Source organism: Fukomys damarensis, unplaced genomic scaffold, assembly GCF_012274545.1.
Source record: "Fukomys damarensis isolate Sample0158 unplaced genomic scaffold, DMR_v1.0_HiC HiC_scaffold_18, whole genome shotgun sequence".
Taxonomy (NCBI): Eukaryota; Metazoa; Chordata; class Mammalia; order Rodentia; family Bathyergidae; genus Fukomys; species Fukomys damarensis.
This window is the reverse complement of record NW_022900930.1, coordinates 22,198,816-22,217,487: the sequence shown is the minus strand read 5'-3', so window position 1 is coordinate 22,217,487 and position 18,672 is coordinate 22,198,816. Positions and strand designations below refer to the sequence as shown.

At 41.5% G+C, this 18,672-nt stretch overlaps 1 protein-coding gene across 9 annotated transcripts in view; it reads right to left on the bottom strand.

Moving 5' to 3' along the window:
- Positions 1-765: 765 nt before the first annotated feature.
- Irf2 (interferon regulatory factor 2) overlaps positions 766-18,672 on the bottom strand; it is an 87,779-nt gene continuing 69,872 nt past the window's right edge. For 7 of the 9 annotated variants that reach the window (XM_010641050.3, XM_010641047.3, XM_033765412.1 and 4 more), the window contains 3 exons: positions 10,740-10,904; positions 3,372-3,418; positions 767-1,975 (listed from right to left, as the gene is read on the bottom strand). In XM_010641050.3, the coding sequence (XP_010639352.1) occupies positions 1,667-1,975; positions 3,372-3,418; positions 10,740-10,904 (521 nt within the window). In that variant the 3' untranslated portion in view covers positions 767-1,666. Of the gene's footprint in view, positions 1,976-3,371; positions 3,419-10,739; positions 10,905-18,672 lie in introns of all 9 variants that reach the window. The other 2 variants (XM_010641046.3, XM_010641048.3) reach the window with 2 other exon arrangements.

Here is an 18,672-nt window from a genome sequence, read left to right as displayed (position 1 = left end):
GTGGTTTTCTCAAGGTCAGGTATACACCTTGAAATACCAAATAACTGATGGTGACTGCTGCTCACTCCAAAAGATACACCCTAAATTTTGAAAGCAAGGCCTCCATCTAAGACTCAGGTCTTGGAAAGAATAACAGATAAGGAGTCAGAACCTAACAACTACTTCCTGTCATTGAAAATGTCCTATCCACGCACCTGGCATGAGATATAAACACAAAACCTCAACCATACATACAGTCTATGGATAAGCACATGAAAAACAGGTGGGTGGAATCTGCTTACAATGAAGTGGGTAAACATACTCCCTCCACAGTCATGCCAGGCATGGATTCCACTTTCAACACCCTTGACTCTTACTCTTTTGCTGACCCGAGCAAAGGCATTTTCATTCCAGGTCCCATTTCTTCTGTGTGAAATGGGGATAAATCCCTATTCTAACACTGTCTGATGAGCAAAGAAGGTAACTCAGGTAAGACATTCAGCATGGCACCCAGTACAGGGTGGGCATTTGGCAAGGGAAGTTACCTGTCACTTCACAGTGGAAGTCTCCAGGGTTTCCTGTGATCAGCAAGAGAATGTTTTGGTCCCCAAGAAGAAATGATACTTTGTCAGCCCTGCCCCATAATCGAGCTCTAAAGCAGACAGAGACAAAGCCAGGAGTGATGCCCATTAAAAATTTAACTATATATCATATTCATTTATTATCAATCCACAGGATAATTTGATTGCTACATGAGCTCATAAAAGCTTTTCTCACCTTTACAAAATTAAAAAAAATGTGCCACAAGGATGTAATAACTGCTGATAAACAAGAAAAGGAATCTTAAAATTATAAATTTGCTGTAGAAAAGATAAAAAACAATTATATTTTATTTAGAATTTTACCTTGAATAAAATATTCCCTGTATAAAAAATAAAAAAGCTTGCTCTGGTTAGAATTAGAGTATTTTTGTCTTCAAATCTGGGAATTTGCATAATATTTCCATGATAGTTTTCCTTTGTACCGCGTGGCATTCAAGCATAGCAGATTAGACTTTTTTTTTTCTCCAAGCAGTCTTAAAATGGGACATCTGTGGAAAAGTTCATTTTCTTCTTCTCCTCCTCCAGGATGTAGAGCACAGCCTTTGAGGAGAGGAAAAGGAGGAAAGGAACTGGCTGGGAGAGGGTGGGAGGCGGGGTAACAGGGAAAGAAGGGGGCACTGTATGTGCTGTGAAATAGAGCAAGATCACAAGAAGGCCTAAGTGCTTTAAGATAAGGTGCAGAAGCAGACTGCAACGTTGCTAGTACTGCCCTATGTACATATTCACAAGAATAAAAAATTCCAGCTAGTTCACATTTTCTCGTCCATTCTGAGGCATCCACTCCACCATGCTGGCCTTGACCATAGGCAATGCAGCACCTACACTGCCCACGTAGCTGTTGGTCCTTGAACTTGAGGGAGTAGCCCTGGGAGATCCAGCAGGCTCTAGAGACACGTGTCTACCAAGGGGCTGGAGTCCTGAGTTAAAAAGAAGCTCCAGTACTGGAGTTGGACACAGCAATCAATGTTCTATTGTCAAGGCTTTTCCCCTTAGATTTGTCTAAGATAGGTGTCAGAGAGAAAATAAAATACAAACAATAATACAAAGCCAAGAAATCCCAACAACCACTAGGGAGGGTCAAAGGCTTAGCAGCTCTTGACTCGGGGATGGGTGATATCTGATGTCTTCTTGATGACACTGGCCCGAGTCTCCCGGTCCGGCCGACTGCTGCTGGGCATGGGGGTCACGGAGGAAGGAAGAGAGAGGTCTGAAAGCATGGGCCAGGAGCTGCTGTAAGGCATTGGAGAGCTCTCCTCCTTGATGGTAACCTGGAGATCGGGCTTGTTAGAAGTGACGAAGGTCACCATGCCAGGCAGTGGGTAGGTGCTCCGTGTCCCCATGTTGCTGAGATACTGTTTTCCTTCGATGTTCCTCTTCCGCCAGTGTGGTCTCCCCTTTCAGAGAAAACAATAAAATACACATGTTCTTTTTCCTCCATCAAATGGCTTTTTAAAAATGTGCCACTGCCCTCATGTATGGGTGTTTGAAAGGAATGTTTTTAAAATGAAGAAAAGCTTCACAACTCTGTATCACTGAACTGAAATCTATACCCAGATCTTCACACCCCAAGCAACAGTTTCTTAGTTTCTTTCTTTCTTTTTTTCTTTTCCTTCCTTCCTTCTTTCTTTCCTTCTTTCTTTTTTTGGTAACCAATTCCTATTTGTTACCTCCCAGAAATATGGCCAAGACTATTCCACAAAGGCAGAAAAGAAGGTGGCAACTTGTTTTAAAGAAGGTGGAGGGCCAGGGATTTAGCTCAGTGGCACCATACCTGCCTTGCAAGCACAAGGTCCTGAGTTCAATCCCTGGTACCAAAAAAATAAAAAGAAAGAAAGGAAAGGAAAGGAAGGGGAGGGAGAGAGGGAGGGAGGGAGAGAGAGAGAGAGGAAGGAAGGAAGGAAGAAGGAACCTATTTCCAGCTCCCCTATGACACCCAGGGTGATTATTCTCTAGGGTTCAGGCCATAATGGACCGTTTGCTATGGCTCCCTGTTCCTCAGTGCTGACCCTGCTAGATCTTTCAGAGCAAGGGAAGTGAGGACCTCAAGAATACACGGTGAATGTCCCCTGACTGCTTTCAAATAGGGATATCTTAGAGGTTCAGTATTCTCCGCAAACAGCTGGCCTCCAGGCAAGGCAGGCTTCACTCAGACAAGCTGGACTTACCAGCTAAAAAAAAGCAGTGTGGACACCTACTGTCTTCTCAGGATTCTTGCTCTACTAGTAAGTGTTGAGCATAGTGGGAAATCACTAATTCAAGCAACCATTAACTTTTCTGCCCCTCTCCCTCACCCCCTTTCTCTCTGTCCATCACCATTACAGTCACTTCCTGACATTGTGGGAGTGCATTGTACAAGAGGGAAGTTGGGAAGCCAGAAGTAGGCAGCTGGGGAACTGAGATTGAACACACACAGCTGTCTCTGGGCAGCATCACAATGAGAGCGAACCAGTGTGTAAGTGGAGGTAATTTGGCTTTCCTCTTTCTGGTATTTACTTCTGGTCACTGCTTTGGACTGGGCAGGGCCTTCTATTTCTGCTCCTGAATAGAATGTTTATAGTGATACAAATATCAAATTTCCCGGCCTCCACTTCAATTTATTCTTCCTGCTGTCACAGTCTGATAGTAACATTTGATTCCCACTCAGTGCCCAACATTTAACTTTATAACTGAAAGTCCAGGAATAGGGCATATTTTAGGAAATGTCTGTTTTACCACAGTTGAGAGAAAATCGCAAAGTAAAACTTATGATCAGAAGCCAAGGCCGGCAAGAGGCAGCAGGAGTGGGCTTACCTCGGCGCTCTCCTCATCGCTGGGCACACTATCGGTAGTTTCGCTTTCTGTTCAGAAAGAAAAACACAGTTCCTGTCACTCAGTCAAGCTGTTCTGAGGATCAGGCAGCATTTCGGGGTGTTTTTTTGTTTTATGGGGTTTTTTTTTGTATCAGGGATCAAACCCAAGACCTTGCGCTTGCAAGGCAGTCACAGCACCACTGAGCTAAATGCCCGATCCAACAGTGCAACAGATACATCAGCACTTATTTTTCAAAAGAGAAAGGGATAACTAAAATTGGCTCCCTCCATTTGTAAGGTCAAATGCTTCTGTGTGGAAGGCATTCGGTTTTTAAATTCTGTCATTTCCCGCCGCCACCCCAAGAGGATGTAAACTTAAAGTCGAGGGGAAGCTGACTTCCCAAGAGCCAGGCTGTGTTTACACAGCCACCACTGCCATCACGGGACACTCACTGTCCCTGTGCACTCTTTCTGTCCTGTAGCCCCATCCACGGAGCTCCCCACTGATCCTTTTCCAGGGCTGTCAGTCATCCCGTGGACGTCTTCCCAGACCACCCCCATCTGACCAGATCCTCCTCTGACCCCTATCCTGTTAGGACCTTTGTCTTGGATTTCCAGAGTTTCATCTTCCACCTGGGTTAGAGGGCAGACAGGTTCTAGGGTGGCACCCGACCCTCATCTAGTATTCACTTTCTTTAGGACCTTCACATTGAGCTCTTTTTTAAATTTTATTTTTTATTTTGAGATAGGCTTTTCCTAAGTTGCTAAGTTGACCAAGCTGGGTTTGAACTTGAAATCCTCCTGCCTCGGCCTCTGAGAGTGCTGGGATTACAAGTGTGCACCACCACATCCAGCTTGGAATCCCGTGGCTTGCTTTTAATCAATCAAGTATAGCAAAGATGATGGGATGCACATATTACATGGCCATGATCATGTCATATAAGACTGAACCTGTCTTTTGAAGAGATCCTCTTCCTGGCTGGCTCACATGGCAAAGAACCTAAGGACTGTTTCTGGGCAAAAAAACAGTAGGAAACTGAGGATCTCGACTCAACAACCTTTAAGAAACTAAATGCTGCCAAAAACCATGGGTGCTTGGAACTGGACTTTTCTCCCCTTGGGCCTCAGATGAAACCACAGCTCTAACCAACACGCGCCTGCAGGTCAGCGAGACTGCTGCAGAGGATGTAATGAAGGCTGGACTTCTAAGCCACAGAAACTAAAGAAACAGAAATGTATGTTGTGTTAAGCCAGGAAGTTTGTGGCTGCACTGTCCTGTAGCAGTAGATAACTAATCAGTCAGTGACCATCCTAATTCCATCTGCCAGCTGTAAGACACAGAGCAAGTTTCTTCACTGAGCTTCAGTTTATTCATCCGAAAAAATGGGAGTGTTACTTATCCAGAGGATTACATGATGAGTAATCGCATGGGTGCTCGGGAAAGGTCCAGCACAGGGCCTGGCACCCAGTGCATACACAAATAATCAACACTGGATTTGCATCACAGGGTGTATTAACAGAGTCGAATTCAATAGCTACACATCACCTGCACACATAATGCAAGTATTCAAAGTTTTTCAGGATTCACAACCACTGCAAATTGCACTGAGTATAGAAGTTCCAAATCCACAGGCTCTTACAAATCATTTCTCCCGGATCATTTATTCTAGAGCAAGGCTGAAAGAGGAATTGTGAGTGGACATTTGTGGAGCACTATGGGCCCGGCCGGGTCATGGTCTTGCAGGCAGCTCTTGTCCAGCCTCCACAAGGAGGCTAAATTGGAAAGCGGCTACTACCATCCCCCAATATGGAGAAGATAGTGTGTTCTACAGCCATCTACCTTCCTCCATCCTGTGCCTGCTGAGGGACTGGCCTCTAGGCTCCCCTCTTCCTGGTGGCAGAAGTGGGTGGGATTAGAGCTCCAGCCTAGAGAGTGCCGCTTTTACCACCCAGAGAACTATACTATAAATACTATAAATACACTATAGATTAAAGGCTAAAGAACAAAAGGACAAACAACACTATAGGTGCATTCCATAAACAAATGGGAAGCACATGGACTCCACTGGCTCCACCCAGAAGTCCTGTATATGCTGCTCAGCCACTATTCAGGGGTTTCACACAAGCCTGGGTAGTTGCCAAGGGCTGACCATGGGCAGCTAAAGGACAGGCTACCCAGCACACTCCTTAGACTGAACATGCTTCCCACAAGCTAGGAGTAACAGATGCCCAGCTCACAACGATCTGAGCTGTAAAGACAAACTGACAACACAAGGAACAGGCAGTGCCTCCAGACAGATACAAAAGAACAACAGAAAAAGAAATCTCCCTCCAAGCATCACCCCCACACTGGCTAAGAGTGCCACTCCCAAGAAGAAAAATGAGGAACAGAGACATTGAGAACTCTGCCAAAGTCGCAGACTGAGTCAGCACAGTAGAGAGAAAACAAAACTGCACCTCTGATTCCAGGCACCCACAGCACACGCAGGAACTCTGCTTCCTCACCAACTCTGCCTCTGACAGAACTTCAAGATCCTCTTTCCATTTTTATGCTTAGCTTTGTTTGTGTTCTGAAGCTAAGGTTTCTCTTCCTTCTAGAGAGGCCAAGTCTCCTTCACTGCTAATGACAATTCTTAAATACCATGGTCTTCTGCTGCTTTCTGTTCCAAATAAAAACAAACAAACCAGGCATGCTTTGGGGCTGAAGATTTGGGTAAATGAACCACAGACACCACGATTCTGGGATTTCACCAAGTCCAATTTGTGGCTGCTGAAGGATTTGGAAGTCGGATCTTACTCCTTTGTGAGACCTTGCAAAAAAGATCATGAGCGTGATCGGTATGTTAATTTCCTCCAACCACCCAGTTTTCACCTTCAAGGAAAAGGTGGTGGATAAGGAAAGACACATGTTCTGAACTTGTATCTTTGGCTGGTGCAAGTGGTGGATGAGGAGCATCCTTCGTAAATTAAGATCAACTGGTTCTGAAACAGTTACAAAGACTCTCCACATTAGCAAACCGTTACACGTCAGATCTTCAGTGTCCTCCAAGAAAGGCTCATATGTTGAAGACTTGGTTGCCAGCCTGTGGTACTACTGGGGGAGGGGAGAAACTTCAGGAGGTTAGGCCTACTAGAAGGAGATTAGGCCACTGGAATGTTTCCCAGCAGGGAACACTGGGTCCCTGGTCCCGCCCCTCTCTCTTCCACTTCCCAGCTGATCTCCATGGTGGGAGTAGCTTGGTTCCATCACCTCCCCACCATGATGCTCAGCCTTCTCACGGGCCCAATACATAGGGGCCAAATGACTACGAACTGAGACCTCGGAAATCATAAGCCACAAGAAATCTTTCCTCCTCCTACATTATTTATTTCAGATGTTTTGTCACAGCAACAGAAAGCTAACTCACACAGCAAGGTTTCTAGCTTTATTGTTTAAAAATAAATAGCCTTGAGGGCCTCCAGCCTAGGAGATGGAGATGTGTGTGGCTCCAGTCCAGGAATCCCAGGCCCTTCTGTATAGCTTAACAATGGTTCTCGTGGCTGCTCCTGAATGGTGGCTTCCGTGTCCTCATTTCCTCTGTTCCCTTGGTTTTACTCCACTACTGCCATTTCCAAGGTGAGTTCTTCCACAACAAATGAGCTCGCTGCAGCTGCTACTTCCAAATCAATGTTACTGCTGAAATCCCGCCATGAGTACTTGTTTCATTTTCCCTTTTAATTAGTTTTTTTTTTTTACTAACTTTGAATGCAATAGAATAAAAAAAAATGAAACACGCACAAGCGTGGTCTGAATAAGTCGAAAATATTGACACAGCAGTAAAAGGTATCTGTGTAATTCATTTAACCTTTCTAGTCTGTTTCAGGATGGCAGTTACAGTGAGAAGGAAGGAAGCCATTCGCATCAAATGACCTCAAAAGTTCTTTTAAAGTAGCACCTCTGCTAGTTTTAGCTTCACAATCCACTTCAGCCCAGTTTCTAACACCTCCCTGAGAATGTGTATTGTCAGAAGTATTAGATGATACATTTTATGGAAAGCATTCTTGTAGTAAATGGTGTCCAAGTACATTTCTGTTCAACAAATAAGGATTTCTTTCCATCAAAAATTCCTGCATGACTTCACTAGATGACTCAACGGAGAGTTCACAGCAGAGTCCTTTCAGTCTAAAAGCTAATTATCTTGCCCCACCCAACAACACGTGCCTGATACGGTTTGCATAATGATGCAAAGTCCTCACTGGCCAATAAAATCTCTGTTCTCTCTATTATGAGTAATTAATCCTTTGTACTATGCTTCCTGAACCCTCAAACCTAGTTTCCACTTCCTCTCCTTTCAAATGCTATCTATTGTGATTTTTTTTTTTACTAAACTATCAACAACCTAATCAAATCGTATTACCACTGATCAGGCAACGGGGCCACTCCAAGGTAAACCTTCAAAAATAAAAAAGGGCTGGAGAATGCTTGTCTAGCATGCATCAGACCCTGGGTTAGACCCTCAGAACTACAAAAATAAATAAGCAAATAGAATAAAATAAAATGACTATCCCCTGGAGCTTCCTCTAGAAAGGACTTTAGAACATTCTTCCCCTATATAAAAATTTTACAAATCAAATTAACATTCTTAATTTTAATATGAATTTAAATTTTAATATTGTCTTAAAAAATATCCAGTGCAAGTAACTTCACTCAAAGAAATTCTCCCTCGCCATGATATTTAATCACAGAGGAGAAGACAGATTTGCAAAACTTTATGTGCTTCTCTAAGACTACAGGGATTATATTTCTATTAGTCGGGAGAAAAAAAAAATAGCAGACAAGAGTCGCAGCTTCCTAACAAATGAATGAAGATGGTTAGAGAAGGACTTCGGTTTGAACAGTGTGAACAAAGGAAGTCTGCTATGAAAATAAGCAAATGGCCTATTCTGTTGGGGAACATAAAATAAGAAAGGTGAGCACAGAAAGCTGCCCTTCTTAGTAGAACGCCACAAAATTCCTCACCAACAGACAAATTAGCCATGGTCAGTAACGTCCAATGTTCTTCCATGTCTGTAAATTCTAGAAAAGGAGCAGCAATGGAACATTTTGGTTCTATTCTACTATAAAACTCTAAAAGATTCTGGAGAATTGAGACAATGAGAACAATGGAAAGAAACCAAAGACCAGACTCTAACAAAGCCTCCTGCTGCCTGTCATCCTGGCACTGAATTCTTTCTTTAGAATCTATGCAAATGTCCTGAAAAGGGTAATGAAATTTTCATTTCTCTCTACATGGATCAGCTGTTCTTGGAATTCTTCTGCAGATGCAAACTGCCCCTGCTGATGCACAGCAAGAGGAGGTCTTTCAGAATTTTCAAGAAGACTTCAGAAAAGTCTCACTGAACAGATAAAAATACAGTATGTTTTAAAGCGCCACCTTCACCCCCACAAACACATACACACCCTGAGTGTTAACAATGACAACAGCAACACGGCATAGAAGAAAGTCCTGAGTTTTTAAGCCATAGCTACATAAGTACAAGCAAAGTGGCTTAGCCCTTCCTATTCCCATGATCTGTACTGTAAAGTTAGAGCACATTTTGCTCTCCCTCCTTCGGTGAAGACTTGTGAGAAGTCAAGCAAGGTTGCGGGATGTGGATGTGTCCAAAGCAGCACAGCAGAACAGGGGTTAAGAACAGGCCTTGGCCATGGTTACACACACATTCTACCTGTGCTACAAGTTTTTCATCCCAGGACAGACTGCTTTACCCATATCAGCTTTAGACTTCTGCCTCTAAAAGGGGTGTAACCATGGTACCCTGGCAGAAAAGGTTATCCTCTTCATAAATAAGCAAGTTAGTCAATGTCAAGCACTTTGCATAATTCTCAGAGCACAATAAACTGAATCTACATGTAATAAATAATATAGTTTTTGGAAACTGGCTAACACCCAAAAAAGACTGGCACATGGAAGAGTTCAAAATATGTATGATGAATGAAAAACTGTTAACAAGTTTATCCTGATTGACAGATTACTTGCCAGTAGCCAAGGTGTTTTCTCACAGTTCTTTTATGATCCTAACATAAAATCAAGTTAAGGAGCACAGTAAGTGAAACCAGACCTATCTACAGTAGCCAGATTCATTGAGACAGAAAGTAGGCTGACAGTTGCCAAGGCTGGGGCAGAGGGGAAAAATGGGAAGTGACTGTTTACTGCCCACAGTTTCAGTTTTGCAAAACAATAGGCGTCCTGAGTGACCACGGTGCAACACAAATGCACTTAATGCCACTGAAGGCTGCATTTAAAAATGGCAAATTTCATGTTATATGTACATTTACAACAATTAAAAAATAAATTTAAAAAAGAGTTGGCATTCAGGGAATATGAGGTTAATCTAGAGGCTGGCAATTTACAAACAACCATTCACTTGAACCTACTCTAACTGTCACAGGGGCTCAATGCCAGTCTCCGGATGGCCCCTAACTGGAGGAAATCCTGTTTGGCCACATGTAAGAACCCTGGAAAGCATCCCTGAGCCACTTACTAGAGCTCACTGTAGTTTCCCATGATGGGGGCTCTGCTTCTTATTTTTAATATTTACAAGCAATAACACTGAGTCAGAATTTACATCTCCTCATTATGACTGAGGTCCAAAAAATTAAGTGAAGATCATCCGGAATGAGGTGTAAGTGGATATAATGGTGGGAAAGGGGGCCATCATTTTGTGAATCTGTTTCTAATCTTGTGACTCTGTCTGGCCCAATTCCTGCAAATATGAGGCCACTTCCCTAGGGAATTAGAAAGCGACTGTATCACCTGGCCCAGTTAGAAGTTGGACTAAATAGAAAGAAAGTGAAAAAAATATGTGGAAGTGACAAGTAAATCTAGTAGAATGGACTGGATTCAGCAGTGACAGTGGGGGTTGAAAATTGAGTTCAGGCCTTGGCCCAAACACTCACGAGCTATGTGATCCACAGCAAGTCCCTTCATGCTGCAAAATAAAGGAACTAACTAGAAAAGGTGATTTCTAAGATCCTATCCAACTTGATAAATCTGAGATTCCACTAAAACACTCTGCCAGACACTCTTTAACTTATATGAATAAATTATACTCTGATGAACTACTTTCCCCAAGAAACCTTATTTGTTAGTTATGAATGAATGTGTCATGGGCAATCAAGGGAAGAAACGCTGTGACAATGTCTTCTAACCAAGAGCAAAAGTGTTCAAGAAGACACTGGTCAAGAAAAGAAAGAATAACACCAGCAAAAACAATTCCTGGGACAGAGGAGAGATTCTTTTTTGTGTAGTAACACGGGGTGATGCTACACTGAAGGATGGTCTTGACCTGTTCCCCACTCAGTCCCCACAGTCTCCTCCTGTCCACTTACCTGCATAGGAAGACACAGGGGAGATCTGCAAAGGGTAGAGCTCACTCATGCTGACCGGCTGCTCATCACTCTCAGTGGTCACCTCCACAACTTGACAAATGTCTGGCGGATTAGTGACTATCTCTTGATCTTCAATGTTGCTGTCCAAATGGGACTGTCCTACAACTTCAAAGGAAAGGAAACCATCAGGCACCAAACTCATCTGACTTCAGTTTCCAGCACATACTTTCATGAAAGAAAATCTTGTCCGACATAGACAGATCCTGGCTACCACATACCTCCTGCCAGAAAGTTGGAAAACAAACCTGAGTTGTAGGTTCATGAGAGAAATAGCTTGCAATAACTGGGCTCCTGAGGTCTGTCGCCAGGATGTCTTCCAGTAATGTGTCCTGGTGGCAGTGTTCTACCCAGGGCAGCAGAATCTCAAACTCAACCCAGTGACAGCCACTGCTATAGGCTGCATCCATACCTAGCCCCAGGCCATCTATGGCATTGCTTTGATTCTGACCTATTTCTGTTCTCTCCTCTTGTTCTGAAAGAAGGTACTGTGCTCATTTTCTGTGTTCTATGGCCTCAAGACACATTACCAAAACTTAATGAGGAGAAAAAGTCACAAAAACCAACTCCATTGTACTATTTTCAGCAGTGAGGGGTTGTATTCATACTCTCGGTCTTCTTCCTGCTCAGAATATGACTAAGTGGCTGAAATATCAGAACAGTGGAATAGTCAGGTTCCCAATTCTAACAAATATTAATAGCATTAACTCCCAGAACAAAGGTAAGAGAATTCTCACTAATTCTGGCTCTGAATCAGCTTCACAATTTTTATTTATTTATTTTTTTGGGGGGCTGGGGGTTTTGAGACAAGGTCTCACTATGTAGTTGAGACTGACCTGGAACTCACTATGTAGCCCAGGCTGGTCTCAAACTCACAGTGATTCTCCTGCCTCAGCCTCCCAAGTGGTGGGATTACAGGTGTGCGCCACCACACCAGGCTCAGCTTCACAATTTTTAATTAAACTTTTTACTTTGATAGAACTGTTAACTCACACACAGTTACAGTTACAAGAAATAACAGAGAGACTCTGTGTGCCCTTTTACTCAGTCACATCCAATGATAAAATCTTGCAAAACTAGAGTCCAAAATTACAACCAGAATGATGCGAATTAAAATTCCCCATCTTGCTCAGATTTCTTGTTTTCCTGGTACTTCTTTCTTTCTGTATGTATGTATGTATGTGCATGAACTTAGTTCTATGAAATTTTGTCATATAGTAGTTTCATTTACCTACCACCACAGTCAAAATACTGAGGAGTTTCACCATCAAAAGTACCTCTGATGTTACTCCTTTGTAACAATATCCACCTTTCATGCACCTCCTCATCCATGTGTTTGTCCCTAATCCCTGCCAACCATTAATCTGTTCCCTGTTTCTGAATTTTTGTCATTTCTAGGAGGTTACATACATAGACTAATACAACAATTCATTGGCTTTTTTCACTCTGAATAATTCCCTGGAGAGTTATCCAAGTTGTTGAGTGTATCAACAGTCCTTTTTTTTTTGCTTGCTGAGTGGTGTTCTATGGTATGGATACAGCCCATCTGTTGAACAATTTGTCCTCTGAATGACTTCTGGACTGATACCAGTCTTTGGCTAATACAAATAAGGCTGCGATGAAAGTCTGTGTTCGTGCTTTATTGAACATAAATTTCCATTTCTCTGGGGTAGATGCTTACGAGTACAACAGCTGACTCACACGGGAAGTGCATGTTTAGTTTTATAAGAAACCACCGAACTGTTCCTCAGTGGCCCTAACATATCATATTCCCACCAGCAAAGTCTGAGTTACCTGTTGTCTCTGTATCTTTACAAGGATTCGGTACTGTCGCTATTTTTTATTTCAGCCATTCTTATAGGTAAGTCATGAGAGTCTATTGTGTTTTGAATTTTCCCTGGACTAATCTTAAACTGAATTAGCTTTAATGCTGCTGGCAGCACAGTGCATGAAATGTCCCTGAAAACTGGCTCCAGTGAATAAATCAGATAACAATATGCTAATAACAGTGTTTCCCCCAGGTTCTTAAAGTACCTTGCCACCATTATCAATATTAGACTCACATGGGTATAAATTATTATAACATTTCAACTTAGGAAAATGACAAAGAAAGCACCATTATCTTGTTATTTATAGAGAAACTTGAGCACAGAGGTAGTGACTTGTACAAACTCACACAGCTTCAATGCTGTACAGTGCTCTCTTCTCCTGTCTTGTTCTCTCTCCCCTTTTGCTGCTATACAACGTTCAGGTGAGGCAGCAGGGACCACATTCCAGGCTCTGTGAGAGGTCAGTCATTATGGGTGAGCTTTGCTCCAACCACTCAAAGTATCTTATTGGCTGAAGTATTTTTGTTTATGCGGAGGTTCCTGTTTTAAATGCTTGAGGAGAAGGAATGAAACTATTCCTTGATTTCTATCCAGGAAAGGTCTCAGAGGATAGCAGGAATTCAGAGGTCCATTAATAAAAGAAGGGACAGAAGAGGCTGGAAAAGAAGACTGGGATGTGATAACAGAGTCTACAAAGCCACAGCACATAGAATGGAAAAGAAATGGATGCTATTTGGGGTTTTTTTGAGGGCGGGTACCGGGGATCAAACTCTCGACCTTGCTCCTGCGAGGCAGGCGGTGGAACCACTGAGCTAAATCCCCAGTCCTGTTTGGGTTTTTTTGACAAGGATGTAATTACAGAAAAGGCAGGCAGGCTATATAGGGCAGGTGGACTTCCAAATTCTTATTTCACCCTTTGGTCTCTCCTTTTTGAGTGTGAGGACATCAATAATGCAGTTCACTGGACTTGGGCTGAGTGCTGACATTAATCTCTCAGGTTTCTTCAGCTTTTTCTCCCCAGTAACATGGCAGGAAAACAAAATAAAGTCTTATCTTATCCCAAGTCCTAAGAAGCAATCAGTGAGTGGAGAGAGAAACCAAGCTGTGTGTGTCTGTGTGTGTTTTTGTGTAGGAAGGAACAAAACAATACTTGGATATTTAGGCAATTAGGATCTCATACACATCTGCCTTAAATATGAGCCACTTTAACTTTCAATACTCCAAAACACCTTTCTTCTCTTTTTTAAATTGAGTTTATTGGTACATTTTAGGAACACCTTTCTTCTTTGCACTGCCCTCCTAAGAGACAACAAGCCAGCCACGACTACAAACAACAGCAGCATCTCAAGTACCTTCCCACATTTGTCTTGTTGTTCTGATCAACAATTCTTTCTAAAAGCTTTTTCCCTCAATGCCCAGCTCAGTTATTCAACCAACGAAGACCTGCTTAGCGCAGATGCCATTATCCAGCAAGTGCTAGGAGGGGCTGGGAAAGACCATGGAGAGCAGAATTGAGTTTGTACCAAGTCCAGTGGGTGCCAGGCCAGCACACAGTCATCTGCAGAGTAACTTTAAGACACTGGATAGTCGAAAAGAAGAAAAGATAAGGAAAGGGAGAGATGAGAGGGAAGTGGAGGAATCCAAGGCTTCCATGAGGCAGCCCCATGAGGCTGGAGGGCGAGCAGTGGGCAAGATTTGGGATGGCCCCAGCCCTGGAGCCCTTCCTAACCCCTCCAGCACAGACAGAGCTCTTTCCAGGGAGTACCTCTCACTCCCTGTCCTTGGAGCTCAGCCCAAACTACAATGGGACATAACCTTATGGCATTTCTTTTTTCTTTTCTTTTTTTCCTTTGGTACCAGTGATTGAACTTAGGACCCTGAGCTTGTAAGGCAGGTGGCAGAGGCACTGAGCAAAATCCCTGGTCCTGGCATTTCTTGACTTTCTGCATCTTGTTGCTAGTTAACTCTATAGATCCTTATTTAGCTCTTTATTTGTATATATCATATCTCATCAACACAGTTGTACCATTAGAATGTTTTGCATCCAAGATGACACAGGCTTGCAGCTGGAATCAGAGAGAAGCTCAAAGAATCTCTTCTGAGTCAGGTATGATGGCATATGCCTGTAGTCCCGGCATTGCCAACTGATGGTCTAAAGATTCGAGATTCTATGATCCTCCTTGCTATCATTGAGCGTATATGTGTCATTGCCTCTCTTATCACCAGGTGGAAACACTGCAGATATTTGAGTAATACTAAAATCCTTCTCTTTTTTCATCCAAAATTTTTTTCTTTTGAATTTTGATGAATGCATCAGACATTTGTCAAGCAATCCATGCAAGTTGCTACATTAGGAATCTTTCTTTTGCAAGAAGATTTGCTGTCCACTAGAAGAATTCTCTGTTATCTATCCAGTAGACATATCGAGTGAATCTGAACTACAGCACCATTTTCCATCTTCATGATGTAATAATATCATGCAGAACCATTGTAAAAACTAATTTATATATATATGTACTTTTCATCTCAAATGGTGATTTCACGTGACAGTTATCTACGTATTGTTGTAAATTGCAATTTAATATAGCATTTTCCAAATTGGTAATTTGGACCTTTACATCAAACCTGTTGTAAACAATTATTAACGCATTTACAGAACACTAGCTGGCACTGGCACCTTGATATATTGTAATCAACATTTGCTAATTTTCTTTTGTAGGAGCTATAACTTCTAGGAACTTAGGGATATTGATCATTAGCACAATGATCCATGTCACAGGGATCTTCATTTATCACATCCTCATTTTCACTAATGGCATGAAGTAAACACTTTAATTTACTCCCTCAACTCAATAGGAAGCTGTGATAGAGCTATGTAAATAACTTCAAGTTTTGGGCAAAAATACATCTATGCTAATGGTCGCACAAAATCATTTAAATTATGTGAAGCATCATGCAAGTTGATAACAGTGTGCATTGGGTATGCAGAGAAGCAATTTCTACCTTGAAAATTAATGACTCCTTACTATTACTTATAATATAACATATTTGTCCAATGTAAATTGCTTTGTGAAAGCTATATTTGGTTTCTTGAAATATGTCTTCTCAATCCAGAACATGAATGAGTACATAGTGTTAGGATTTTTTCACAGAAAGTGATTTTTCATCATTGGCAATCCAGTGTTTTAAATTATTTCAGCTCATATATACCAGATATCTGTAAAGATCCATATTTGTAGACATCTTTGTTCTCCAGCCACTTGTGCATATCTTTATCTTTACTCGCCCTTCACGTAGAATGTTTATGGAAATTCAGCTATGGCTCACTGCACCTTGAGATTGCTTATTTGCCACAAATGACCTGACACAAGCCAAGACAGGTAAAGCAGAAGTGGAAAAGGAAAATGGGTAATACATAAAACAGTGTATCAAGTGTTCGACTGCAAAATTCCTATAGACTTTCTATAGAGTTAATATTGGTAAACAAGATACTGATTTGAAATAACATTTATTTCCTCACATAGTCTTAGATTTAACCCACAAGTAATCACTGTTAAGCTACAATAACTTTGACAATAATAACTAGCCAATGAAAAGTTCTACAGTTTTTAACCTACATACATATGTGCTGTACTAGATGTAACTTTTTTATATTTAGAATTTTCTGAAAGGTGTTTAACTTGTTCCATTAGGGTTTGAAAACATGATTGTTACTAGCTTTCAATTATTTTCATGGAAAATAAATAAAATAAGCTGTCTCATTAACATAATCATTTTTTTCTGTCATAATATTCTATCAGAACATGGTAATGGGACTCACAGTTTGCTCTCTGCTAACTTCCATATGGCAGCAAGGTTTATGCCACCATTTAAATCTTTTAGTGAATCTAATGAAAGACCAAATATCACATTCATAAAATGAGATTTTATTGCCTAATTCGTATTGGTCTTATTTTTAAGTTGATAAAATAAGTCACTTTATTAAATGTCTCTTAATAAAACTGCAATTTTGATTCTCTGTATTCCGTGTGACACCTGTGACTAAGACAACTATCCCTAATATGTATAAACACATATATACATTTTTAATTATAGAGATGTGTGTATTTATATATACATGTGTTTTTAATGTTCCGTTTTGGCATTCCACCTTGACCTACTGAATTGGGAATGTGACATGACATGGAGGAGTGAAATCTCTCTCTCTCTCTCTCTCTCTCTCTCTCTCTGTGTATATATACATATATATATATATATATATATATATATATACACACATATATCTTCAGAATAAACATGAATGAAAGACTAAGGTCATAAGCTGGTACCACAGTTGTGCAGTTCATGACAACTGGAAAATATGGGCTGTGACACTCAACATTTCCTAGAAACATTCAAAGCTTCGGACAAATGGGATCTTTTAAACATAGATAAAGTGATAAAGACATAGTATGCTATGTTGTGGCCATGGAGGCTGGGAGAGAAAACATTTGGGGGTAATGAAAACTTTCTGTCTTGACTATGTTGGTGGCTACACAACTGAGTGCACCTGTCAGTACTTACAGAAAAGCACACCTAAAAGGGGTTGATTTTTACATTTCACTTGATATAGCCCCAGACCAAAAAAGTGTGTAAGTACCTGTACTGCTAATCAAATTTCAAGTATATCCTGAATGCTGGTGATGAGGACAGAAAAGTTTGTCTCTCATGCTAAGAACTAGACATCCAGTGCATATAACTAACTGATGCCCGAGGCCAGACTTCCCCACAGGAGGGTGTGGTTTTATGCCTTGGTGAGGAGTCATCAATTCTCTCCATCTGAACAGCACTGAGAGCACTTTAGAAACTCTCCAACTTTCAAGACAAAGCCTACAAGAGAAGCAGTGATCGCATCATCTGACATGCATTCTGGATGTGCTTCCAAACCGTCCCTAATCTGTCTCCATGCAAGACGCTTTTCCGGGTGCTAGACAGTGACCTGACTGATAAATAATAACAACCAAACAGCTCTCTCTTTCTTTCTGAGCACCTGTCCTCACAACTACCCCCAAAGACCTTCCCAACTCTAGGAGGAAGGCACAGCTATGGTCCCTATTTTAGACACAATTCAAGCTTGGATAGTCAGTAAGCGGCAGAACCAGGACTGAAGGACAGCTTTACCTGACCTCAAATTTCAAGTCTTTTGTGAGACAGTCTCCATAATAGGAAGTTAATGAAGTTCAAACTGAACTACCCTTGGCTTTCTAAGTTTCTCTCAGGATGAAAACTTTCAAATCTCACCTTAACTAATCTCTGGGCTCATAACCTACAGTGAAATTTCTTTTCAATAGTTCTCTAATGAGTGCCAAGGAAATTCTCAAATGGCTAGATGAGCTAGGAATCTGCCCAGCTCCTCCAGCTTAGTAAGGTCAGCACATCCTGAAAGTCATCCGCAGGAATGTAATTTTATCTGAAGCTAGTTGTTGAGAATTACAGTATTATTCATAGCTGGTAACTGATGGACCTGTTTGATGGCTTCAAAGGTCAATCCTACTTTATTAACAATTGTTGACTCGGTGTAGGGCTCCACCTGAGAAAGCAGGCTGCTCCCATGCTCCCAGAATGCAGAGCCTATTAAATACAGAGTGCCTTGGGCCTGCCATATGAGAGTTGAAAAGCTGAACTGTAGAGGCCAGATACATTACTAAGGTCACCCAAGCAGCTGCAAGATCAACAAGTAAAGCTACTGGCAGGGCACACAAAATCAGACCACCAGCTTCAAACCACAGGGAGAAATTTCTCCTTGACCCTGAGAATTTAAGTGTTGAAACTGTTAACACCAGCACTGATAACACAGCACAGGTGGAGGCTACTTTTCTTACTCAAATATACTTTCATTTGACTTGGATAATATAATCATAATCATATTATTTTACCACTTTCTAACAAAGAACAGTTTATCTGTATATCACATTTCATCCTCACAACTATGGGAGGTGGGAAGAATCAGTTTATTATTTCCACTTTATATGTGAATCATATATATATATATTCATATATAAAACGCA